This window comes from Telmatherina bonti (genome assembly GCF_933228915.1).
Source record: "Telmatherina bonti genome assembly, chromosome: 15".
Lineage (NCBI taxonomy): Eukaryota > Metazoa > Chordata > Actinopteri > Atheriniformes > Telmatherinidae > Telmatherina > Telmatherina bonti.
This window is the reverse complement of record NC_136613.1, coordinates 31,981,462-32,008,684: the sequence shown is the minus strand read 5'-3', so window position 1 is coordinate 32,008,684 and position 27,223 is coordinate 31,981,462. Positions and strand designations below refer to the sequence as shown.

The 27,223-nt window shown below is 39.8% G+C and overlaps 1 protein-coding gene across 2 annotated transcripts in view; it reads right to left on the bottom strand.

Annotated features, from left to right (window-relative positions):
- The window catches only part of slc4a3 (solute carrier family 4 member 3), an 84,862-nt gene that overhangs the window by 41,436 nt on the left and 16,203 nt on the right, over positions 1 to 27,223 (bottom strand). The window contains exons 2-5 of one of the 2 annotated variants that reach the window (XM_079253761.1): positions 18,652 to 19,065; positions 4,384 to 4,558; positions 1,694 to 1,944; positions 1,384 to 1,568 (exon numbers count right to left, since the gene is read on the bottom strand). In XM_079253761.1, the coding sequence (XP_079109887.1) occupies positions 1,384 to 1,568; positions 1,694 to 1,944; positions 4,384 to 4,558; positions 18,652 to 18,705 (665 nt within the window). In that variant the 5' untranslated portion in view covers positions 18,706 to 19,065. Of the gene's footprint in view, positions 1 to 1,383; positions 1,569 to 1,693; positions 1,945 to 4,383; positions 4,559 to 18,651; positions 19,066 to 27,223 lie in introns of those variants that run through there. The other variant, XM_079253762.1, reaches the window with a different exon arrangement.

Sequence of the window (27,223 nt, the reverse complement as noted above, 5' to 3'; positions counted from 1 at the left end):
AGTTTACAAGTTTACAGATTGTATCAGGAGCCAGTGTTCACAAAGAAAGAAATCAACTGAGTCAGTTTTTAGGATTTAGTCATTATTATCCAGCTGTTTGAACTTGTACTCTTGTTTCAAAAGGTTGAACTGCATATAAAAGTGCTGGTTTGAGTGTGTGTTAGCTAGCTGCTGCCGTACGTTTAGCTGTTAGCTTTGCTTTTACCTCAGGATGGCGTCTTGCGAGGTGGGGAGTAATGTTAGTCGTGTTACCGCAGTGCACCACATGTGCACTACAGAGTTCACAAACGGCTGTCCACATGTCCAGCTCTGCTTTTTACTTCAAAGCAAAAACTCAAAAATATGTCAGAACTTTTGACTTAAAATGTGATGGTAGAGGATTTATCTCTACACATTTCTGCAGGTTGTCCGCCATTCCGTCTTCTGTATAAGTGTTTTCCAAAACCGATATAACGTCATGCTACTAGACAGTTAAAGAGTAACACATCTCCCTCTGCTGGAGAAAAACGGTAACTTCTTCTCCATCTGGCAGCTAAACATATAAACATTGAGAAAAAAGAAAGAAATTTTTGACCTCTCTTCCCTGTCCTGTTCAACCAGTCAAGGCAGATGGTCACCCTTCCCGGTTCTGGCTCCGCGGGAGTTTTTTCCTTGTCGCCCGCCTCCATGTGCGTACAGCTCAGGATGGAGGGTTGAATCAAGGACAATATTCAGTGTAACTCCTTGGTTGTCCTTAGCTTATTCTGCCCTTAGATTTATTCTGACTGGATCAGAATGAACTGGTTTGAATTGGATTAAAGCTTTCAGTGACTGGTGAAATAGTGCAATTCATTTAAAGTTAGAGTGAACTGAAGTTATTTGAGTTTAGTAAAAATTAATTTTAGAAAGATGTGGGATTGTTCTCACAAACAAAATGTCTTTTTTTTTTTTACCATGATATGGGCAAAATAGTTGGTTAGTTAGTTAGTTAGTTAATTACTTAGTTAGTTAGTTAGTTATTTAGTTTTGATGATGACAATATGTGTATCTATATATAGAGTCCATGAAAAGGATTTTGTCTCATTGGATCAAATCAAACCTTTTGTGGGAGAATCTGTGACATCTAATTGTTAATCATTCAATCAATACATCATTGTATGAAGACTGAATGTGTAATTTAGATTAAACATTAATTCTGTGAACCAGAAAGCAAAGCGGAGTGGCAAAAATGACCAGCACATGTGAAACATATGAGCCAGGCTATAAAAACAACTTGGTAGCGTTGCATGTGGAACACCTTGGATCGGGTTTAAATCTGCACAAACCCCAGAAGGAACTCGGTCCAGGGTTAGGTTTAGGGTTAGGTTTAGGGTTAGGGTTAGCAGGATAAACTGACACACCCACCTGTTGCAAGGAGCTTCTTCTTCCACTTCTTCATTCTGCGCAGTAACAAGTATTCCTCCATTTCCAGCTGCCTCTTTTATCAAAGTGACAGCTGCTTTCTTCGACAGTGGATGCTCCTCATTTTCCATGTGGACGGTGGCGAGTGGTAGGGGTTCCTCCAAGTCCTCTTGGCTCCCAAAACTAAACTAAGAGGAAGAGGAGGGTCAGCGAGAGAGGAGAAAAAGGTGGTCCTGTGGTACATGATCATAAATCAGCCGGTTATCCGGCGGTAACGTCAGCTCCACTCTCCATCTTTACAGACTTATTTTACCTGTGGGTGGATGTCAGGTATCTCTGTGGGCGTGGAGACCACCCCCTGTCCTTCTCCCTCAGACTCCGCCTCTTCTTCATCTACTTCATGTATGGTGGGCGTGACATCAGAGGGAGGCAGTGACGTCTTTTTTTTCTTCCGCTTCTTTTTGCGGCGTCTGTCGGCGCTGTGCACCCTCTTGCGTAAACGCTGGAGCGCGGGCAGGTGGGTGGACAAAGGGTGGTGCGTGTGATGGAACGTATGTCTGTGATCTGGGTTTTAAAAGGGAAAGAAGTGGAAAGTGCGTTGTTTAAACTGGGTCTCTGTTGACAGGAACAGATGCTGTTGCACACTTTGTCACCATGAAGTCCTTTTGGGCTTTGCAAAGTATCTGACTAATATCACTGTGAACAGATGGCGCTCTGAAATTATACCTTGATTTTCAGATGAAACCAGATTGATGTCACGTTTTAAAAGTCCTGAATTCTCCTCAGGAGGACAACATCAGGGGAGGTCATTATTCTGGGTTATTTTTCACATTTCAGCTTGTCTTGTGGACTTGTCAGGGATTTTTCCCCAAGGAAAAACTGCTTTCAAACATTAACCTGTGTAAGCTTTGCCATAAAAGAGAAATACGTTGTCAGAGCATTGTGTCTTATCGTAACAACCTCTCAGGTTTAGGGTGTTAATTTGATTACATAAAACATGTCGGGGTAGACTGCACGACTCTCGAAGGAGAGGCTCTCTCCTTCTTAATCCCTGCTGAACACTTGAAAAACACAACACAAACACACAGCTTTACATTTTAATTAACATGCAACAAATGAATATCACTCAGTTTAATGAACATCAACAGAAGGCTGCTGTATCTAATCGTAGCAGAGTCATCTCCTGACAGAGCATGTGGTATCTATCTGCTCATCATTCTAACGCCAATTCCCCGTATTCTTTTACTCCGTATGTGGCTCTTTGCCCTGATTCAGATACCTGGATATGATTCCAACGGACACGGTCCGGATTAGTTATGTAAGAGCTTCATTAAATACCACAACAAATTTTATTTGGTTGGACTGTAGTTTCATTTCAGCCTTGAGATAAATATTAATGTCAACACTGGAACTTTGAAAGCTGAATAAGGGTCTGAAGTAACCCGCTACCGTGCACCATGCATGAAGTCTCTTGGTGCTTTATCTATTTGCATTTTAATCTGAAATGTGCTTTTTTTTATTCCTTCTTTATGGTCCTACTTTATGTGGATGGGTTGAACAAAGCATCCCAAATTAAACTTTGAAGTTAAGAAAATGAGGAAAACGGATGACTTGAACAAGGTTTGGGGCATGTATACGTCACACAGACGGTTCATACTGGAGCAGAACTATTCAGGTCAGCCCCAGGAGCACTGCAGTTCTGCAGCTTTCCAGTATTCCTGATCCAACACAGTTGACTGAAATGAACTAATCTCACAGCTTATTAACTTTGGGTGTGTTGGAGCAGGAAAACACTGAAAACCTGCAGAACTGCAGCCCTCGTTGTGGGAGCTAACTGAATAGCAGTGTAACTGAGCCTGATGGTAGTTGCATTTAAATAATAGTTAAGTGAACAACCACCCAAAACCTGCAATGTAACATAGTGTGAGGCCTACATTTTAGTTGTGGGAGTGATAGGGGACCTGGATAATGGTTAGAGGCAGACTGGCTCAAAAAAGGTTGCAAACCAGTGGCCCATGGTCTCAACATTAGCTGTGCTAATGTTAGAGCTTATGAGCCTGCAAACTAATCTACACTTGCATTACTCTGTTTATATCTGACTTCTCACTGCTGCACATCACCGTGTTTTTTGTGTTTCCCTTACATTGAGACTGCGTTTTTAGATGGTTTAAAAAAAACACGAAAGCAGCTCAAGTTTAAACATGTAAAATAAATAACAGCAACTGGTGAGAAATCGAGGTGTGTGTGATCTATTTATCAGGTTTTAGGTGTGCGTGAAAACGGGCTCAGTGTTGTCAGCACAAACTTGAGAAGCTGTATAATTTGACGCAGAGACACCTGGCAACATTGCTGGTTTTAGATTGGTTAACTTGGAGTTTAATTCAGTGGAAAAGCATTGAGAATCAAATGGTTGAAAGAGATCTCCTATCAGTGCTCTTTTAAATAAATGCTGCCGAATGGATTTGATTTTTGTTTATTTTCCTAGACCAGCGGTTCTCAACCTTTTTGCAACACAGTACCCCTTGTAAAATACTTGTTTTTAGCCAAGTAGCCCCTAACCACTGCAAAGTATTTTAGTTAAGAAAACACATGAAATACAGCACTTTGTCATTTGTGTTTGGTTTATGAAACTTCTGTTTGTGACAGTGACTGATGGATATGATTTGGCTCATAACAGGTGGGGTTCAATTCGAGTCGGAATGTGGGATTTTAGGAGGAATGAAATGGTGTAAATCTAAATGTAAATTCAGTTTATAAATGTGAACTTACATTTATTGAAATATAATAAATATTTATATAATATTATATTTATATTTTTTATTTAAGGATGTTTTAAAGAAAACATAAAAGATGTTTTAAAGAAATTTCAAGTACCCCCTGGAATGCCTTGAAGTACCCCCAGGGGTACATGTACCCCCATTTGAGAAACAGTGTCCCAGAACATATGTGGGAAAAACTTCCACATCCGAGTCACATATATACGTGTACAGCTGCTTTGCTTACACTCAAAGTCTTTCTCAGTATAGTGTCGGCCCATCCTGTCCCCGCCGTTGGATGCAGAGTCACCGATGATGTCCCCAAAGCGCTCCACAGACAGAGCTTTCTCCCAGTTCTCTTCTTCCTCTTCTTCCTCCTGGTCCTCCACAGATGCATCCTCATCTTCCTCCTCCACCTTCACCTGGTGATGAATGAAATATCACAGACATGCAAGGAGGAGTCAACGCGATGCCGGTGATGTAGCAGGAATAGCATGAAGTGAAGCACAGCAAATTCATAAAATACAACCCTATTAGTACTTTATTTATTTAATTACTGTGTTTGGATTGCAAAAGAAAAATCGCATTGTACTCTAATACCATCTAATACCACACTGAAGGATCAGTATGGTGTCTGTATATCCTCCACTACATGCAGGTAAATCAATACAACAAAGTGCTAAGCAGCAAAGAGCTAATGTACCAGACAGCCAGCCCCTGGAGACAGTGAAGGGCGGATGGGCGTGTCCTGCCTCAGCCATTCTGTGCCCTGATTGGTCAAATCACTGGGACACGCTGCATCTTCACTGGCATGGTAAGCACTCTGGCCACGGCTCAGTGGTTTCAGATTTCTCTGTGCCAGGGCTCCATTACTTCCTAATTACCAGAGGGATGAGGGGACAGGATGCATTTAATGATCTGTGCTATCTACAGTACACAAGGCTGAGGCAGACACAGAGAGCCTGACAGAAAAGGGAGAGTTTTAAACAGAGAGAGCAGCTAAAAGCTTTATTTTCACCAGGAGGGGCAATTTTCAGATTGAAAGTAGAGCTGTTAAAGAATACTAAAATACTAATCATTTTCAATTCAGGGCTAAAAAAAACCAAACAGCTCAAACACAAACCCGAAATGTGACACTGAAGGATTTCATCAAATGCTTCAAAGTGATGGAGGATGTGTGGCGAGCTTTTAGCACGCCGGCATGGTCATGGAGAAAGGACTGCTGGCAGCCACCACTGGCATGGGATTTTTAGAGTGGAAACAACATATTTCTCCTGCTGGCAGATCCACTTACCAGCCACTTCAATGGATCCATCTGTTCACCTGCAGCCAATCATGTGGAAGCAACTCAATGCATGTGGTCATGTAGACACGGTGAAGCTCACTGCAGTTCAAACTGAGCATCAGAATGAGGAAGATTTACGTAGCACGGTTGATTATCTGTGTGAAATAATCTGGCTCAGTTGTCCAAAAGGGAACATGGAACTTTTAAGGTGGACATTTTATTTTTCCATCCTTTAATCGGTTGTACAGTTTGAAGATGTCAGCCTGGAAACCTGTCACCTCTCTTCTTCTCTCGCAAGTTCAGAAAAAAAATAGCTGCGATTTCTTTCCCACTCACATTGCACAACACCTAAATAAAGCAAGAAAAATTCAGTAATGGAAAAACTGACATTTTGGGAAATCTTTCAAATGTCACCGAAAAGGTTTTACGGTTTCATTGGGTGGTTTTTCAGATGTGTCGATATAGAAGCATATCGCAAAAGTGTTATTAAAACACTTTTTTTGCATTTACATGTCACTGAATGGGATGTTGGGGGTCATGTGACCAGTCCATTTTAAGTAAAGATGGAATGTATGGAAGGACATTTCACTCATTTAAATTTATTGGTGGTGTATTTACTAGTAAACAAACCAGATGCAATCACTTAGAAAGCCACAAAAAAGCCAAATGAATCACATTTTTACATGAACTGGTATGAAAGTCAACATGCCTAGTGTTGCCAACAGGTGACAGATGGTCTGGAGGTAAAAATAGCTTCAGACATCAGCTTGATGAACAACACAAAGTAACATGATGTGAAGTTTGTGTTGTCTTTTTAGTTTCAGTGTTCCGTTTTAATTTGTAGCTTTCCTTGTTTAGTTACCGTCCGTTAGTTCACCTGGTTTCCATTAGTTTATTCTAAACACCTGTGTCTTGTTCTGTCTTTGTTTGTATGCGTTTACTACTGTACTTGGTTTGGTTCCTGTTTGTTGTCTGTAGCTTTTCTTCAGTTATTTAAAGACAATTTTAAGCATATCCTCTGCCTTGTCCCACCATCCTGCGTCTGGGTTACCACCACCTGTCCACTACAAAAAAATGTTGATTACAAAATATCTAGCATGTAAAACAGACCTGCAGAAACAGTGAGGCCTCCTAAAGCCAAATGGGGAAATCCCACTGACCATCTACCTGTATGTCAGCTACCTAATATAAAAACACAAATAAAGACATCCATAACTCACTTTTGTTAGTCTTGCATACAACATATGACACCATCCACGTATAGGCGTAAAACTCATGGAGCCAAAACAAAAACAGACCAGGTCAGCTGAAATATCCATATGTGGTTATCATGAACACCAGACAGTACAGCAGCATAGCCAAAGATGCTCATGGTGGAATAAAGAAGAAGGAAGAAAGATTAGATCTGTCCAGATTTCCATCAGTCTGACCCTTTTACCTTGAAGCTGATGTTCTATATCATTACTGACAACACACAACCCCACATCATCCTGATGGACCTGGCTTTCCAAGCTTTTCCTGGAATCCTTTCTACCCTCTCTATTCTCCATATTCAGCTGTTTTTCAACACACTTCAATAACTCTCTCCCTGAAGGCTTTCCCTTTCATATTTAGTAGCGTTTTCAGGTCACGGCAGTGGTGTGCAGTCAGGATAGGCGGTGCCTACGCAAGGCAGAAAGAAAGAAATGGAATCATCCCATTTTAATAAGTTTTTCTATTTCACTTTCTTTTATAATAATTATTTTTAATATAATATTTCACATGATAATTTCCTATAGCTTGTAGTACATCTCAATTTGAAACTGATGGCATTTAGTTCTTTTTATGGCTCCATAAAAACGACTCAACAGCACCTCCTCCTGGCCAGGTAGCGAAGCTGCACAACTCGTCTTTGTGCAGTACGGTTGAGGCCGTAGGAATCGTTTTGTTCTACCTTTTCCTCTCATATCATCGCAACGATGTGTGTTCACTCATGAGCCGTCCGTCTTCCCATATAAAATCATTTACATAAAAAGGCAGATTGCTACGCTGCACTGTGCAAATGGTCTACGTACATTCACAGAGAATTAGTGAATTGATGCTTCGCTCTCAAAGTTAACGGAGGGATGACGCTGACAGAGAGGCTCAAGACAATTTTCACATCTTTCTTTTGACGAAAAATACCAACATACACATCTGGTTGTCATGACATAGAGTATAAAGTTAAATAGCCTTGAGAATGCTACTGAATAATTTAGCGAGCTTTGCATGTTTTTAATGGTGTCTTACGATCTTGAATGTGTTAGTTTAAGCAGGCACTTACCTGCCTTTACATTTAAATCATTATTGTGTGTCTGGCGTAATCTGTTACAATCTCAGTCACCGATGTCCCCTCAGTGATGCTATGGATGCTGGGAAGGAACATGTTCACTTTTCCTAACCTGGAAAGAGTTACCACGATGAGGTGCCTCTTTCTGTTTACCATCCATTGTGGCTAGAAGGTTCCTGAAGTTACCAGCCACTCAGGGTTTCCACAAGCCACTGTGTTTAGGGTGGAAAATAATCCAGATTATAAACCGAATGCATTTATTTTACATCTTTCTATAAACTGTTTTTATGGAAAATCCGGCTATTTTGTGGTTTTTATTTTTATGGTATTATGGGTATTTTCAGTTATATTTATTTTTCTTTTATTGTTTATTAAACTCTTTTTTTTTTTTTTTAACTCTGCTTCGTCTCTTTTAACTGGCACAGATTCTGGATGCTGATGGGGTTTTCATACTGTAGTCTTGTTTTTATTTATGATCCATGATCAGGTCATTTTGTTCAGCACGTTTTCACTGGAGGGAGGTTTGAAATGGCAGCAAAACCAACCTTCAATTTTTTATGTTGAGTAACAATAACAAGAAGATTCTGCCAATGTTCTATCAATGTCTTCTCCAGCAAAGTATATCTCTAACCAGTCTGCTTTTTTACATCATCCAAATACCATCACTTTTTTTTTGTTCAACACATCAGTTTGTTTGCTTGTAATTCATTAACATCTGGTGTTGGAAAGATTTGGGCATTTTGGACAGGGGAGGGGGTTGTAGCAGCACCCGTGGCTCACTGAGGAGATTGAACTATACTCTTTGGAGATTGTCCAAACTCTTTAATAACAACAGAAAAATCCGCTAGAGTAACTGCTAATCGCTCTTTTGAAACAGAGTCGCTGGAGGCGTCTAAAGCTGATAGTTGAAGCAGAGTCCAACTCTCTACGGATATCTACAGGAGCTGCTTTAAGTTGTGATTTGACAAGAACATCCTCCGAGCCATCTAATGCCGGGCAGACACTGTGCAATTTTGAGGCGATTTCACCACGATTTTGCTGTCGCAGACCACGCTGCGTCATCGTGGAAACATCATAGCGTCGGGATGTCCGGTCGGGAGGTCGTGAGCCGTACAGTGTGAGAACACTCACGAGGAAGGATTAATTGCTGTTATGTTCTAACGATGATGCTGCGACCTCCCGATCAAACTTCTGGCATGTCAGAAATTTTCGCCGTCGCGCGTACAGTGTGAGTGGTGTTACGTCACGATTCTACGTTCACACCTGCGCAGAAGACACCGGTGGAGCTTTAAACAATGGCGGGAAACCCCAACTTCAGACGTGTGTGGTGGACACAGCTGCTAGAAGAGAGATTAGTAGAGCGATGGAGAGAACACGAGGTTTTCTTTTTTTATTTTGTTTCCGCGCACAAGACAGCGCACACAACTGCAACAACTTGCTGCCTGCTCACCATCTTGTTGTCAGGCATGCTGTGGTTGTCATAGGAACTAGGAACCTTTGTTTTTCGTTGTTCACACTCGAGCACGTCGTGCCGTCACAAGCCGACCGACGCCGACAAGTAGTCGTGGTTGTCAATAATGGTGGCGGACAGCAGTCGTACAGTATGAGTACACATGTCGTAGGGTCAGATAGAGTACGAGGGACAAACCCGGTCGTGCAGTGGGAGCATTTCCCCGACAGTCAGATTTCTAAAATCGCACAGTGTCCGCCCAGCATAAGCCTGTTGATGCTCCCTTACATGTGCAAACAGGGACGTCTGTTTCAAGCGTTATCATATATCATCACCCTCATACTTCCATGTGTATTTTAGGTCGCTATAGTTAAGTCAGTTCATCCACTAGTGGAGAGTGTTAAGTTTAAAGTTCACTTTCATGTTTCTACTCTGGTTGGTTGCGGTAACATGCTGTTATCATTTTTCTTACAGCTGTTCTCAACATCTTCTGTGTGTTCTTCAGGTGCTTTTTATTTGGTGGTTTGTGCATCATCTTGTTTTTGTTTCACTTCTTCTCTGGTTTGTGGACCCTGGGATCTTCTGCCGCTGGTTTTCGAGTCATTCCTAAGGTCAGAACCAAGCGGCAACCTCCGGCGGTTAAAAGTGAAGCCTATGTGGAAGTACAAAAAAATGCAGTTCCCCCTTCATCCACTAGGGCCTGCAAAACAGCGCAAATCCCCATAGACTCCCATATTAAAAAGACCAACTTCACAGCAGAAATAAACATGTTTACAGCCTGTTTCAAAAATCCATTTTCAGTTTAATAGGTCAGGTTTACCTTCATGACAACTGTGGGGGGAGTGAATTTTTTTCTAACTCATCCATTTAAAAGTAATTCAGTCTCAAATACGGCACATTTAGGGGCGTGTCCTTTTGATTGACATGCACCCGATCTCCCGCTTCAAATAAGAAGAACGTAGAACAACCGTGGTTTTTAACGGGTTAACAACGTGACTTAGCTTTAGCCCGCTTACCTACGTTAGCTGGTCATCTGCTGTTATCTCGGGGTTAGCTCGGTTAGCTCTTAGCTACAGGCAGCTCAGAGTTCGATAAATGTCAATCATCCACCATCATCCACCCCTCTCAGCTCCACCTCTTTGTCCATATTTTTATTTTCCAGGCGAGATGACACGCATGCCTCTGCCAAGATGACGATGGCAGGAACCGCCCACCGAGCTTCAATTCAGCTCTTCAGAAACCTACGGGTGACGTCATGGAGGCTTCGTCCATCTTTTTATATACAGTCTATGGTCAAGACCTGTACCCATGGGGAGGTCCCTTTTTCAACATTATGGTCCCTGTCTCTAGGACAGCCTTCCAGACAACCTCAGGACTGCCGAAAACATTCATATTTTTAAGAGCAGGCTCAAAACTCATCTTGTTAATTTGGCTTTTACTGAGTATTTATTGTCTTAGTGTGGATATTTCATTTAATTTTAACCAATCTTTTTAGGGACACTTTATTCTTTTTTTTTTATAGGAGTTACATTTTATAACTGACATTACTGCTATTTTTTTTATCTTTACTATTTTATTATTTGCATTTTTTATGTATTTTATAATTTAAGCATTTTCCCTGGTGTTCTTTAGAGGGGTTCCTCTGCACTGGGTGTCATTTTGACCACGGCGACGGGGGCACCTTTTGTGTCTTCGGTCTTTTGAGTCCTGACTGTAATGGAAACCCCTGATTCAGAGGTCTGCGATGGTGTTTCCTTACCTTACTTAACTAAAGTTTGATTTGATCTACCATGTGCATTTCGAGAGCTGCTACCCAGCAGCGTCCTGAGGCTGAGAAATCGACACTATACAACTTTTACGTTTCACCTTTATGTGACGTTTCGCTTAAAATAGGTAAAATAAGGAACTGGCTATTTTAAACACGTCTCTGATTCAGCGTAGAAATGCAAGAAGATTAAAAGAGAGAAAGAGACAAACAAGAGTCATCATAAGATCATCTTCTGCTGGCTGGAGAGAGCTAACAGGTCCGGTAGGATGCAAGATGGATGCTGAATTAGACATCAATAGGGGGCGTGTGACGGGAAAATAGCAGAAGTTCTGTAGTGTGTCTTTAAATCATACTTTATTATTATTAACACTGGCCATAATTATGTTTGGTTAAGTATTGTAAGAAAATTAAGCATGGCATTTTGTTTTTAATCTAGCAGTGTTTAAAGCTGCTTCCCACTCGCTTCATGAAAGGCCTCAAAGTTGGCATGTTTCCCAGAAATACAAATTACAAAAACATTTCAGCATCAGTGTTTTGCTCTTCTTCTCACAGTGCAGCTGATGTTTATGTAATTATTAGACAATGTTTTGCATTTGTAATGAATATGTATAAAGATATTTTTTGCTTCACAAACCCAATCATGTGCCTTATCCTCTAGCCAGTGAACAATAGTATTTTTGTTTGTTAGTTAATGAAAGGAATTTTAAATCCTGGATTAGCGACCTGTTCAGGGTGTGTCTGTGTCTTCCTCGTGATTGCTGGAATGGCCTCCAGCTGCCTCATAACCTTTAATTGGACCAAGCAGTTAAGAAAATAGATGGATGGATGGATGGATGGAATTTAAATCCTGCTCTATTCTGTTAAACAGCAGACTTAAAGCAATGAAGCTGCAGGTGTGATGACAGAATGCAGTCAGTGTAAAGTCAGCAATCCATCACGCACAAATATATAGTGGTAATTAAGACATAATCATAGGTGTTTTGGGGACCAGATTAATAACTGTGTCAGCTGAGTGAAAAGTAATTAACCCAATATGTGAAATATTAAAGCATATTAATTATGATTACAACACTCACTCAACACTTTATTAATTCCACCTTGCAAGTAATGATTTGGACTCCTTTCACCTTCAGAACTGTCTTAATTCATAGATCCAACAAGGTGTTTGTAACATTCCTCAGAGGTTTAGCTCCATGTTGACATGAAGCATCACACAGTTGCTGCACGTCATGATGAGAATCTCCCGTTCCACCACATCCCAAAGCTGCTCTGCTGGACTGAGATCTGGTGACTGTGGAGCCGTTGGAGGACAGTGAAGTCATCGTCATGGTGGAGATGATGTGAGCTTTGTGACATGGTGCATCATCCTGCTGGAAGTTTCCATCAGAAGATGCTACACTGTGCTCAGAAAGGGATGGACATGGTCAGCAGCAGGACTCAGGTAGGCTGTGATGGTTAAACCATGTCATGTTGGTACTAAGGAGACCAAAGTGGGACGGGACACCCCAACACCATGACACCACCAGCAGCCTATACCACTGACACAAGACAGGATGGATCCATGTTGTCATGATGTTTCCAGCAGATTCTGATCCTACCATGTGAATGTGGAGCTGAACTGGAGACTCATCAGACCAGCAACGTTTCTCCATCTTCTATTGTCCAGTTCTGGTGAGTCTGTGTGAATATTTTCTGATTTTGGGCCATTCTCTGTAAACGCTAGAGATGGTTGAGTGTGAAAATCCCAGGATATCAGCAGTTTCTGAAATGCTCAGACCAAACAATGCCATATTCAAAGTAATTTAAATCCTCTCTCTTCTTCATTTTAATGCCCAGTTTGAACAACAGCAAGTCATCTTCATCATGTCTACATGACTCAAGCTGCTGTCATGTGATTGGCTGATAAGATATTTTGTAGTCACTGGCTTCATAATCAAGTGTCCAATTAGAGTATTACCATAGTTTCATACAGACTTCATCTCCATAAAATGGTTAAAATCATGCTGGTTCACTAAAAAAATCATGAGTTGGAGGGTTTTAGTTGCTTGACTGTGCAAAAAAAGTAAGAAATCAATCATTATGGAACAATTAGTGTTTTATTTAATGGACATATTTCAATACTGCTACTTAGCGAATGATTCCTGGCCCAGTGACTGCCTTTTGCAAACCACTGGTGTGATGAACAATCTCTTTCAACATCAATCTCTTTAACATGTAGTTGACGAATAAAAAACACCAACAGACTTGGTGTGGTTTGTGTGATAACCCAGACTTATAACCTTTCTTACACATCCTCCTTACAAAAAGGGATAAAAATAAAGTCTCTCCAGGCAGCATCGTTCAGCTGTTAGAGGAAACAGTGTAGAAAGGCTGTTTTGTTACTGTGGAAGTGGGTATATAAATACAGAGATCACAAATAATTGGAGGCAGAAAATTGAGAGGTCCACTTTTGTCGCCAAGCATGTAGCCTGTTATTTCCTGCAAACCAGTGTCACAATATGCTGTGCACGCTGTGGTTGACACGGTCCCCAGTCTGCATAATGACACATCACCTACTTAGTTGGCAGAGCTGTTTTTTTCTCAGAACCCAAGATAATTAGTCCCACTTAAAGAACAGCTAGAAAATATTCTGCAGTGCAGGACGTTTTCCACAGAGCCGAGGATGACTCATCCATGTGGTGAGACTGCCGTTTGAACAAATCATTTTTAAAGGTCCCCTCCCACCACTCCAGATAATAATCATGCTGATGAGTGAAAGAATCTACAGGGATGAAGGCACAGTGAAATATGTGTTTAAAACAGCAAATTTGTGACTTTGGTCAACTCTGATATGCAAATTTATGAGAGTGATGAAACTTGAAATGAGTGATAAGATGGAGAATCTCGAACAAAGGAAGAAAAAGCCAGTGCAGCCCTTCGGCAGTGTTGGAACAATGTACTTGACATCATCAGCAATACAAAGGCCTTGCACACAAGAACTCCCAAAAATGCTGAGTTTTGTAGTTTTTTTTTTTTTTTTTTGCCTGTTGTCACACAGTTTTGGAGCAATTATTGAAATCAAATGTTTGTAAAAATGCCTTTCAGAGGGAAGATTTTTGGCTGCAGTGTTTATGTGTGGACTATAAAACTGGAGGTTTTAGCTTATGAAGTCAGATTGTGTGTTGCTGTAATTAACACCACAAACATGCCCCGATCCCTTCTTTTCATAAAGTAGTAACAGCAAAGCTACCCAAAATTATGAGATTATGTTCTCACCTAAAAGTTCAGTCACTTATACTACTAAGACACGAAACAAGAATACTTTATAGAGTAGCGGTCACATGACATAACAACACTTAAAACATGTCAACATGACTTGGCATCATTAGTTTTGGATTAAATGCAGTTGTAATTCAAGTTTTTGGGTGAATATATGTACAATATTTTCCATTCAGGGGTTTATAAAGGATGTTTTTACTAATTAATCTTGATTCAAACTTTGACAAAAATGTGGTTTTCACTCCAAAAACAAGGAAATTTGTTTGTTCAGACACCATTGTTGCATTTGACCTGGGTGCTTTGCCACTGCACTGAAGGGTACAGCATTCATTTATTTGGCAACTGGAGAAGGAAAAACTTTTCTTTGTAAAACTCTGTTTTCATATTTATAGACTGTATATAAAAGATGGGCGGAGCCACCATGACATCACTCATAGGGTTCAGAAAAGCTGAATTGAAGCTCTGGGGCGACGCCATCTTGGCACCATTATGCATGCAGTTGCTCTAGGAAATTACAAAAATGTGCAAAGATGTGGAGCAGAGAGGGGGCTGAGAGTGTGAAGACTGACATCTATCAAACTTTGATAGATGTCCATGTTGACATGAGGAATGTTTCCAACAACGTGTCTGCCTGTTGCTAGGAGCTAACTGAGCTAACCTGAAGCTCACATGAGCTAACCAGCTAACAGAGGTAGGCAGCGTAAAGCTAAGTCATGCTGTTAGCTGGCGAAAAACCACAGTTGTGTTGCACTCTGCTTTCTTGCAGCCAGATATCGGGATTTGTTCTGTTTTGGAGCCTCTAGTGGATAAGGGGAGAACTGCAATTTTTGGTATTGTACATAGGCTTCACTTTTAACCGGCAGAGTTTGCTGCTTGGCCAGTCACATTAAAAAAAAAAAAAAAAGAATGCGAAAAATGACTTTTCTCACATAAATCCCAGCAAGTTATCGTGGAGAAATACAGTAGCTGAGTCGAGATGGTAAGTTGTAGTTAGCTAGCACGTAGCAGTTAGCTCACCAATGATTTGCCAGGCAGCCTGAGACATCAAAAGACATCTTTAAGTAGCTAACATTTAAAGGGAAGAAATAATTTTGCTCATATACAACCTTGTATAAAGCCAAAGAAACTTAATATAAAACAGACATAATATTTTTTAAATGTTATATTATTTATAATAATATTGGATTTTGAGTCTGTTTTAATGATTTAACTGAATTAAATTGAATTGAATTGAACTGACTTATGTTCCTCATATAATATATAAACATCAATTCATAGTCTTTGTTTAACAACAATATCAAAAAGACCTTTAGAAAAGAACAAAAACATGGCCTTTGTTAAGCCATGATACACATGCCGTTTCAAAGGGTAGCATTTGCTGGAGGGTTTAAACAGTCATCGCATAATGCTTCTTTTTGACATACCAGATCCAAGACTTGGAAAGGCACTATTTAGGAAACAAAAAATATTATTTTTCATCCCACATGACACAGCATATAGCAGATTGTTTCCTTTTATCCTGCATTTTGTCTGACAGCATTGCTTTGATAAACAAGTAATAAACAAGCCGACTGATATGACAGTGTGAAACAAGGAGATCTTGCAGGTAAGAACAGGGTTAACGCTCAGCCAAAGTTTACTGTCAAGTATCTGAAGACTTTATTTGTCACTTCATTTTAACCCTAATGTGGCTTGAAATGACTTTTTTACAGAAATGACAAAGGTGCATCTGTTTTTTGGTGAATATATGGCAAAAAAACCTACAGCAGCTACTTTCAAACACCCCCAGCACAAACATGTTGAGTGTTTCTGTACCTGGACGTTGTTCCGGAGAAAATCCACATAAATAGGGTAATAGGAGCAGCTACTACGTATTTATGATTTTTTGAAGCAGCCAAAAACATGGCTTTTAATATCACTACAGAGGAGCTCCCATTCAGGAAATTCAAGTCCTAGCAGATTATCTTAATGGAAGAGATGAAATGTAAATACAGGGGAGAGAGATTTCAAAGTTTAAAAAGTTTAATTCAGTTCAGTGACGCTACCACCAAGTTTTTTTTTCTACCAAATATTCATCCTTCATTATAACATCTTCCTAAACTTCAATATTGTTCCCTGCATTATTAAAAAAAAAAACCACTATTGTCAATATGTACTGATGTAAAAACAATCTCTAAAATACAGTAAAGTGAGTTGCTGGGAGCATTGCTGGGAAAATATTGGTGAAAATAAATATTTTGCTGGTGCACCAAATTAACAAACAAAGTTAATAATTGCAAACAGACTAGTGTTGAGACTAGTGTTAGTTTTCAAATGATGTTAGGAAATTTGATATTGAATTGATGTATGCAGTTTTTTTTCCTGCTATATGTTTAAATCTGTAAACTGTATTTCAATATTAAATTCTTGAAGTTTGAGTATCTTTAACAATCTTCTTGTATTCCTAAATTATTGCAGGTTTGATGCTGAAGCATGTTCAAGGAGGAACCCAAGGCCAGGAGCCAAATGTAGAGGAGCAAGCAGAATTTCCTGTTTACATTCCCAACATACACCAGCAGGTATGTGGACTCTGGGACTTCTAAAGGCACAGAGGGTCCTGCCATTGGGAGACCATCAACCAGTGACACGACAGAGAACTACACGACCCCCTCCAGCTGATCCTGCACGTTGGCCAGCACACAGTTTAGATGCTGATCGGGTGGAAATTGTACGGAGCGGCCCATATAAAGTCAAGCCTGATTTGTATTTTCTAAAAGGACCTGATTCCAGATTCCATTCTTGATTGCACTGTCTGATGGCAGCAAATTGTATTAGCTCTGACCTGCTATCTTGATTTTTTCAAGTATAAACTCTTCTCACATAGATATTACCTCAAATTAGGTCTTTTTCTCTGAGGATTTCATGCCAGTTCGGAAGGTGTACTGCAAGGGAGATTTTTCTGCAAGTTTTTGGCTCTCTTAAGACTTGTTATGATGAGTCTCCATGGCAACGAAAAACTTGTTAACAATCGGGATCAACTAATTGAACTGTCCCAAATCAGGATTAACAGCGAAACAAAACATTAAATCCAGATGGAATTGAATTTCCCTTTGGGGATTAATAAAGTATGTTTCATTCATTCATTCATTAAAGAACATTTAATTTATTTAAAGTTTAAAACACTTTAAATGGAGAAAAGTTTTTTTTTTATTGTTATAGGAGTCATTGCAAAGATCTTTTATATTATAGTGGTTACAGTTTAATTCTTTCTTTATTGATTTCATGTTTAGCATTTTTAATTGAAAAGTGGCTTCTTGGTATAAAGATTTTCTTTTCTCAACAATGCTTAAAACATAAAAAAAGACAAATGCACTGGGTATTCCTTGTGTTGAATATGTGCGTGTCTGGCAGATCTAACATAAAACAATTGTTTACAAGTTTTCATTGCGTAAAAGTTGATACTTTAACACTACTGTGCATAAAATAACTGCATTTACAGACCTATAATGGGGAAACCTAAAACCTGAACATCACAGAATGTTTAATGTAACTTATTGTCCTGCAAAGCGAGGACAACAACAACAGACACATTAACCCTTTCATGCATAGTGGCCATATAGTGGACACCTATTTACAAGCTTTTTTTTTGCACATTCATGAGTGAGGATGGTATTTTTGTAAATAAACCATTTCAGTGGTGGTTAATGAGTCCTACAATACGTTTCCACTCACTGGAGAATAAATAAATAGATGATAAAATTGAACATAATGTAATTACATAAGTTTGCGTTTGCGATAAATAGGAAAAGAAAATGATGCAGCTATATTTTAAAGAAGGTTTTTGCATAATATAATTGGAATTAAATATTATTTGATAAATATTTCATAAAATACATTGAAATAAATAAAAAAATATGATAAATTCTAAATATTAATTTAAAAAAGTATCATTGCATATGTATGTAGAGGTAAAATACTGTATTTAAAAAATGTTGCGTGAAACAATCACACTGACTCTGAGTTCCTGTGTTGAACGGGGCCACAAAGCAGTTGTGCTTAGAGCCCTGAGGTGGCTAGCACCAGCCCTGGTTTCTATGGATTAAACAACAAGATAAAATGTTTTTATAAATGTAAAGTTTCCTCTGACTGAAGCCAATTTTGCTGCTTCCTCCTTCCAGTCTTCATGTTTTGTTTCCATTTTTATACTTGAAGAATCATCCCACTCAAAAACACAATTGTCTGAACTTGTGATGGCTTTCTTATCCCAAGGTAACAAATCTTCGTCACGTGGGACTGCTCTGAGGTCCAATTACACCATCTCCATCAACAGGTACAACAAATCATATCGCCACATATTTGCCACTCATCCACTTAGATTGGTCATTTAAAAAAAAAAATATGCAAAGTGAACATTTTTATTGTTGTTGTTCAGGTGACATTCAGCAAACGCCTCAGAATAATTCCTACCTGTTGTAAGTTGATCAACACATCTACGTCAGGGGCATGGCCTCCTGTAGCCATGGAGGCAAGCGAGCAGCCAGCAGGTAAACAGTAGAGCTCTGAAAAGAGCAGTGGCCTGCAGAGAAGTCAGCTGGTGGTGGTTGGAAATAAAGCCAGGTGGAGACGTTGGAGGAGCTACTGCAGGAGAGGATTTGCTGGTTGGGCGATATGATGGGATGTGACAAGAAGTGGGTGGTGACAAGGGTTGGGGTTAGGTGAGGATGTGAGAGCCAGGTAGGGTTAGTGTCATAGAAGGGGGATAAAGAGGAGGTGGGAGGAGGGGAAAGATAGGGTGCAAAGCAGCAGGAACCTGGAGGAGGACGGGGATCAGCCCTTCTCTTTAACAGCAGGGGATCCTGGAAGCCTTTGGGGTGGCATAACCTAAGGCAGAAATTATAATAAAAACAGAATTATTTATGTGATATAAGGAGTATCTAAAAAGTAACCAAGCAAACATCAAGCCCTGCAAACACAGTTCTGTTTAGCTGTAGTATGCTGAAGACATGCCCACCCACATAGTTTGCAACAGACTGAATATGTTTATAATCGATGCTGAAGTGTGAAAAATGTAGAGTGAAACTATTATAAAACCATATTCAAAACTATCCGAGTATGTTATATAACACACCCTGATACTATTATTATGACATTCCAGCACAACTTTCTGGTTTTAAAAGCAGGTTTTGATTTTGAACTGTTGGCCTTTGTAACACAGGCTGTTATGGGTGAAAGTGCTGACATAAGCCATTTTCAAAACGGTGGACTATACAGAAGTACTAAGCAGTTTTTATTTTGGATTTGATATGGATTTGTCCTGTACCACAAACCTTGGCTGAAAAGGCCTAAACAACGCTGAGAATGTTGGTGCAGGAAAGTGTGTTTATGTGTGTGTGTGTGTGTGTGTGTGTGTGTGTGTGTGTGTGTGTGCTGTTCAATTCTTATTTCAGAAAAAAAAAAAAGTTTAATTTTCTCAAGTAAAACTTTTGCTTCTGAAGACATAAAACAGCTCAAACCAAGAGATTCTGACTGAGCTATTTTATAGTGTTTTTTTTATTTTATCCAAAGCAGCTTACATATGAGAGTGAGAACACACTAAGACTCATATACTGATAGGCACATCAGGGGGCAACTTTATGTACAGTGTCAAGGTCACATCAGCACATAGTCAGGGGAAGCCTGGAATTGAAGCTACCGCCACTCTTTACACTCTTTTTCATCTTATCTGTTTACATTTAAAAACTGAATTGTGAAATCCACCTAGCCTCTTTCCTGTTACCTAGCAACCATGAGACCCAGCCCATTTCTTATATTGATGTTTTAATCTGCATGACATCACTATGATATCACAAGACAGACCAAAGGAAAGTGATGACATTACAAAATGTGATGTAATTCCACTGCATATATATAGGCCGGGGTCTCAGCTCAAATTTTGTGGGATCATCGAGTACGAAGTAGAGTTATTAGAAGCATCTGGATCGATTTTAGAATCTTTTCATGATTGTTTGGTACATAAGAACGACTTGTAGGAACGTTATCATTGGATATAATTTTGGCAAACACCTGATTTGTCAAGTTTAAGCAAAGACCTCAAAGTATCTTTGGATATCGTGTTGAGTAATATCTAACTTCTCAACTTTCTCCAAGGACTTGAAGGGATTTTTGTACATCTTGTTGGGAAATATTTAATTTCTCAACTTTTGCAGAGTTCAAAGGATCGTTGGACTTTGTGTTGGGAAATATTTAATTTCTCAACTTTTGCAGAGTTTAAAGGACCGCTGGACTTTGTGTTGGGAATTATTTAATTTCTCAACTTTTCCAAACATTCCAAAGGATCTTTGGACTTTGTTTTTAGAAACGTCAATTAGTCTGACTCCAAGAACAGCAGAAATGGAGGAAAACCAGACAAGAAGACTATGGAGTGATATGGTGGATGAGGAATTAGGGTTCCCTGAAGAAATGGATCCAGGGTCATATGTCTTCATTTTTGGTGACAATGATGAAGAAACTGAAATGAAGTCCATCACCCAACACAAGACCCAAGAAGAAGACAGTGAAAATTTCACCCTGAATGAGGAGAACCAGACTCCATCTGCAGCTGAAAAGCTGTGGAGTGATAAGGTAGATGAAGAATTGGGGCCTGTTGAGGACATGGATCCAGAGTCTTTTATCTTCACCACCAGTGAAGAAACTAAAGTGGAGCCCATCACCCAACACAAGACCCAAGAAGAAGACAGTGAAAATTTCACCCTGAATGAGGAGAACCAGACTCCATCTGCAGCTGAAAAGCTGTGGAGTGATAAGGTAGATGAAGAATTGGGGCCTGTTGAGGACATGGATCCAGAGTCTTTTATCTTCACCACCAGTGAAGAAACTAAAGTGGAGCCCATCACCCAACACAAGACCCAAGAAGAAGACAGTGAAAATTTCACCCTGAATGAGGAGAACCAGACTCCATCTGCAGCTGAAAAGCTGTGGAGTGATAAGGTAGATGAAGAATTGGGGCCTGTTGAGGACATGGATCCAGAGTCTTTTATCTTCACCACCAGTGAAGAAACTAAAGTGGAGCCCATCACCCAACACAAGACCCCAAATGGCAACACTGAATATGTTGCCCTTCCTGAGGTTGGTGACAACCTGTCCCAGGACTCTGAAACAAAGAGTTCACAGAAAGTCCAGGACTGTAGTCACTCCCAGACATGTTCGACTTCTAGTCAACATGAAGAAACGCAGGAGTTTCCACGTTTCCAGGACCCTGCTGAGAAAACTGCTCCCAGATCTGGCTATGTCCTGGAGGAGCGGTCCCATCAACAGACTCCTGGTAAGTCTGCGTATCCCCCTTCACAAGACATCAGGTATAAAGGGATACAATGCCAGACATCTGCTGACTGTGCAGCCAAAATCTCACAGAGAGAACGCAGGTTCCCGAATCCTGCAAATAATGTTCACCAGAGATCACCATCAAATTTCCACCAAACGGAGATGGACTACCTGAGAAATCAGCTGGAAGATCTCAAAGGAAGATTACAGAAGAAGAACCAGTTTCTCACTTTGGAGAAGGAGAAGAGAATAAAAGCAGAACAAGAATCTCAATCAAACCGAAACCAACTTTACCACCTGACCGATGAGGTGGAGGATCTGAGAGCCAGACTCCAGAAAAAGAACCAGCTTCTCACTCTGGAGAAGGAGAAGAGGATAAAAGCAGAGAAAGAATCTGAAAGCACCTGGAAAATGTTTGTTGATTCAGACCAGCAAAGAGAAAAAGAACGTCGTCTCAGAAAACATTATGAACAGGAGCTGCAGAAATATAAAGACATCGCCGAGGAACTGGAACAATCATCAAGAACACCAAGCCCAGAGCTCAGACAGGTAGATGCCCCAGTGGGAAACTTCGATGAGCTTGATCATTTAAAGAAACAGTTGGAAGAACAAATAAAATCCAACCAAGACCTGACATCCAGACTGAGGACTCAGGAGAAGACGATAGGAGATCTGGAGTGGAAGGTGGCAGAAATGACTGTCCAAATCAAGATGGCAACTGGCATCAATGGCCCTCAGGTACCTGATCAGGAATCTGAACCAGTCTGCCTCTTAGCAGAGTCCAAACAAGAACTGCTCTCTGAACCATCTGTGGACCGAGAATCTCAAGTCCAAGAACTACAAGCAAACTCTAAACCACAGGTGGGCTCAGAGCAAGCAGACTTGCAACCACAGAAAGTCTCTGGACCAAAGGAGGGCTTAAAACCTGACGTGGACTTTAAAAGGCCAAAGACACCATCTCAGTGGAGACGTCATACAAAATCTGAAACACCAGCACATCTCTACCAACAAAAGAGCCAAAACCACGTCCCTAAAACCAATAAAAGTCCTCCATCACAGGTCTCAGGAGAATCTTCATCACTAAGAAGAATCTCGGATCAAAGGAGACCAGATCAAAGACACTGTTACTATGAAGACACTTCAAAAGAAAAAGAATCATTCCAGCACACAAAGACCAGAAGAAAAGTATAAGTCTGGAGTGATTATATACACAACATACACAAACAAATCACAAATATCAATCCAAAGAAAAGAAACAAGAAAAAGCACATGGTCAAAATGATCATATTGACTTTCTGGGATTATGAGTATCACCTGAACATTCCAGCATCATTTAAAATCATGATGATGATGATTATTTTATGATCATGTGGCCCAGTTCTGCCATTTAAATAGCAGAATGACCACAACTTCTTAACACGGGGAAGTGGATTGGGCCAGAAAAAGCAAAAACAAAACACACACACCCCAAAAAAAGAAAATAATAATAAAATAAAAAGAAAAGCTCAATTATATGTATACAGTTGTATTGTTGTTGTTTTTTTCCTGAAAGAATTCGATTTTTTAATTATTTCTTTTAATCTATGTTATACTTTTATAAAATATTTTGTTTGGACTGATGCATGGATATTAACACAGGTGGCTCAGGTGGTAGAGCCAGGTGTTGTATGACATGAAGGTCAGTGGTTCATGTCATACTACCCTACTATGAAGCTCTCAGAGGGCTGTTCCAAATCCTAGATAAATGCAGAGGATTGTGTCAGGAGGGACAACCAGCTAAAACACCTGCCATCAATACCAGTTCGATAGTTGGAAGCCGATGACTCGCTGTGGTGACCCCTTCTGGGTGGGGAAGCCAAAGGAAAAGCAACTTGGTGACGTTAATAGGGTATTGCGTCATTGTTCTCTGATCCTTGTAGTTTTCTAAAACAGCTGACAATTAGGCTTCATTTTTACTATTTAATAGAACTATACATATCACACAGTAAAAGTATTGTTGAGGACGATAAAGCGTGATAAGAAGTCATTAATAAAGACTATTTCTCAAATTACAGTTAATATTAAGTAAAACTTAATGACAAAAGTGATTAGGAGGCACCACAGATGAATAAAAATAACAACTTACACAAATACTCCCATACCTAAGAAAGGTATGTCAATAAGCAGGCAAAATATCACAAACAAGCCCTGGAGTTCTGAAAATATATACTGCACAATTTTCTTTTTCAGCACTAGGTCAGGATAAAGTTTCAGATTGTAGAAGAAATCCTACCTTGTATTAGTATCTCTTAGGTAATAATACTTTAATGAATATTATTGTTTACTGTTCCCCCACACTTTACAAGCATCTGACAACTACAAAATGGTAGCCTTTGCCATTAGAACAGTAAGATCACAAAAGGGTCGCGGTTTCCATGAGAACAGTTAGATCACAAAATGGCTGCACTGAATACATGAGAATGGTCAGAGCAGACGCTACTTCTTAAGGAAGCTGAGATCATTTAACATCTGCACCAAGATGTTGCATATCTTCTATAAGTCTGTTGTGGAGAGTGCAGTCAGCTTTGCAGCATCTGCTGGGGTAGTAGCATCAGAACCAGAGACTTGAAGAGAATCAACAAACTGATCCAGAAAGCTGCTTCTGTGCTTGGAGTAACTCTGGAGCAACTCTGGAGCCGCTGGAGCTGATTGTCCAAAGAAGAATGCTGCACAAGCTGATGAAGATGATGGAGGATTCTTCACACCCTCTCCACAACACAGTGATGAAACAACAAAGCGTGTTCAGTGAGAGGCTTCTTCAGGTCCGATGCAAGACTGAAAGATACAGAAGATCATTCCTGCCATCAGCCACTGGAACAAGACCTCCTCAAGTTAATTATTATTTACTACAATATTAAATTTCCCTTTGGGATTAATAAAGTATTTTTCCTTTCATTTCATTTTATTGCCATGAAAACACTGATGTGACAAAATGGCCACTTTTGCCATGGGAACAATGAAGTCACAAAAGATTGCTGTTGCCATGGAAACAGTAAGGTCACAAGATGACAGTTGTTGCCATGGAACAATATTGGCTTTGTCTCAATTTAGGGTTGATGCACCATTGGATACAGTTGAGTACCTAGTCTTAGCTTAACCCAGATGCTTACCGTTCATAAAATCAGACAGCGTACCTAACCAGACCATTGTGTTCCAGCACATAAAGATGTGACTGCTGTCAAAAGTTTAATTATTAAGGCATTCCAATTAGGGTTGGGCATCGTTGGAATTTGAACAATTCTGGTTCCACTTCCTATTCTATGTTTTGATTCCGATTCCTAGCGATTCTCAATTCCAATTCTTTAAAGAGGCAGGATAAAAAAAAAACCAAACAATGAATGTTTTAGATGAGCTAGCTAATCAGACGTCTTTCTGTAAGAAAGAATCTGAACTTAATGAATTTTCATTCAATGAACTTTTTGCTTTTTATGAACTCTACTATGAATTTCTCGCAGGGCTGTTTTCAACTACTATATAAATATCAAACCTATGAAATTGAATACAAATATTTTCTTTCACAGGGTTAAAATTTTCACTCATTTTTTTATTTTTGAAAATCTAACAAAAACCCATTCACACAATTCCTAAACATGTCACTGTACTCCACTAAAGGTCTAATCCGGTACAGAATGTTAATTTAACAATAAGGAACCACTTTTACAATTCAGTACAGACTGGCAGCAGGTACAGAGTAATATCAGAAACATTTCTTGTTGAGGAAAATGATCACATCTGCCTTCGCAGGCAGTATGCATGAGTGTTCTGGACAGATAGTGTCTCCTGCAGTGGAGAACACACGTTTGCTGGGTGTAGAAGAAGCTTGAACACATAAATATGACAAAGCAAGATCTGACAGCAAAAGATAAGTCTTTCGTTGCTTCCACCACCATGCAGCAAGGTCCTCAGACAAATCGGCTGGTGGAATTTCCTGGTATAGCTGCAGATCTCTCTCCACTCGTTTTTTGATCGACATGCAGCTCTGCTGTGACATTACCTTCTGTTCTTCACCATCACCAAACAGCTCCTCCAATGGAGTCTTCCTTGTCAGTTTGCAGGGAGGTGGTTGCTAAAAAGACACAAAAGGCCCATCAGTAATATCACTACCAAAAAAAATATCGAAGAAAGACATACTTATTATTAAGAAAGAGAACCTCTAAAATATCAGCTATCATAAAACTTACATTCTCCTCCGCTTCATTTTCAGGCCCTTTCTCAAACTGAATGGTGCCCCCTCAGCTCCACAGTCATCCTTTGTTGACTACACAGAACATAACTAGCATTTAGATTTTAAATTTTAATGTCTAAAAAGTACAGTTGTTCATGAATGACATTTTACCTGTTCTATCAGCCTTTTCTGGATATGGTCTCGGACAATGTCATCATCCAATTTATTATTAGCGTGGATGCAATGCAGTGGCCACATGGAGAAAGCTCCTTATATCATCATTCTGCAAAACACATTCTTTAAATGTTTTAACAAGGCACAGGAATAAGGACATCTCTATTTGCCAATAATTTCTTTCCAGCTGTCTTATTCAGTCACTCACTGCCCAAATCTGACTTTTAAGGTTTGGATCCAAACACTGTGTCTCCCTCTTTGACAGTCGGATGAGAATGGGTAGTATCTGGCTGCACATGGAGCTCTTTTCTGAAGAAATGGACACTGTTGATGTGTAGAGAACCTTCATTAGACTGATGAAGTCTTCAGCTCTATGAAAATCCTCCTCAGTCACCCGAGCAAGCCTGAAAAAGAATTAAGAAAACATGGATTTGGGTTCGAAATAGTCTTTTTTTTTCTAAGTAAAACAGGTAACATATTCACTCCCTAGTAAAGCATTTTGTAGTCAAGACAACCAATTCACTTATGCTTTGTATTCACTCTCATACCGTTTTTTGAATTCATATATTTGTGTGTACTGGTATTTTTTTGTGTCTAAGCTCATTTATCTATCGCTTCCTGTCCATTTCCATATTTTTTCTCAGTCACTGATCCAAGCTGGCTGCTTGAACTGCAGAATACTGCTCTGTGAATGCTCCAGTATTAGATACAGAGAGTTCCAGCACGTTCTCACATCAAGGATGAGTGAGTGTCGGGACAGCTCTGATAAAAACAAGAACATTTTTAAGTCATTTAGCAGATGTTTTTCATCCAAGGAGACAAACATTAGTTGTATTTAAAGTTGGACTCCCGTACTATAGTACTAGTCAGCAGAGCTTAAAAATAAAAATATGGTCAGATCATTATGTTCATGTCAATGCCCAATGGTTAAATAAAATGAGCTTTGTGTGCCTTATGTAGAAGTTCTTGCTTCTCTTGAAGAACCACTTTTGCCATCAAGCATCTCTTCATCCACACGACAATGGTCCGGACCTTGGCTACCCACTGACTCACTGAGTTAAGGGAGTGCAGACTTTGTGCTGCAAGATTAAGTGTGTGGACAAAGCAGCAGAGTTTCACAAACTGCAGATGCTTAATAGCCTCATCCATATTGTTAGCTTTATCTACAGTGACTGCTACAGTTTTATCAGAAATGCCAAACTCTGACAAAACGTCACTGATTTCCTCTGCAACAACTCTGCCAGTCTTGGCTTTGTAGACTGCTTTTGTTTTTAGAACTGCTGATGTTAGCTGGATATTTTGAGTTAATCCACTGTTTTAATTTAAGCAAAACGTGCTAGC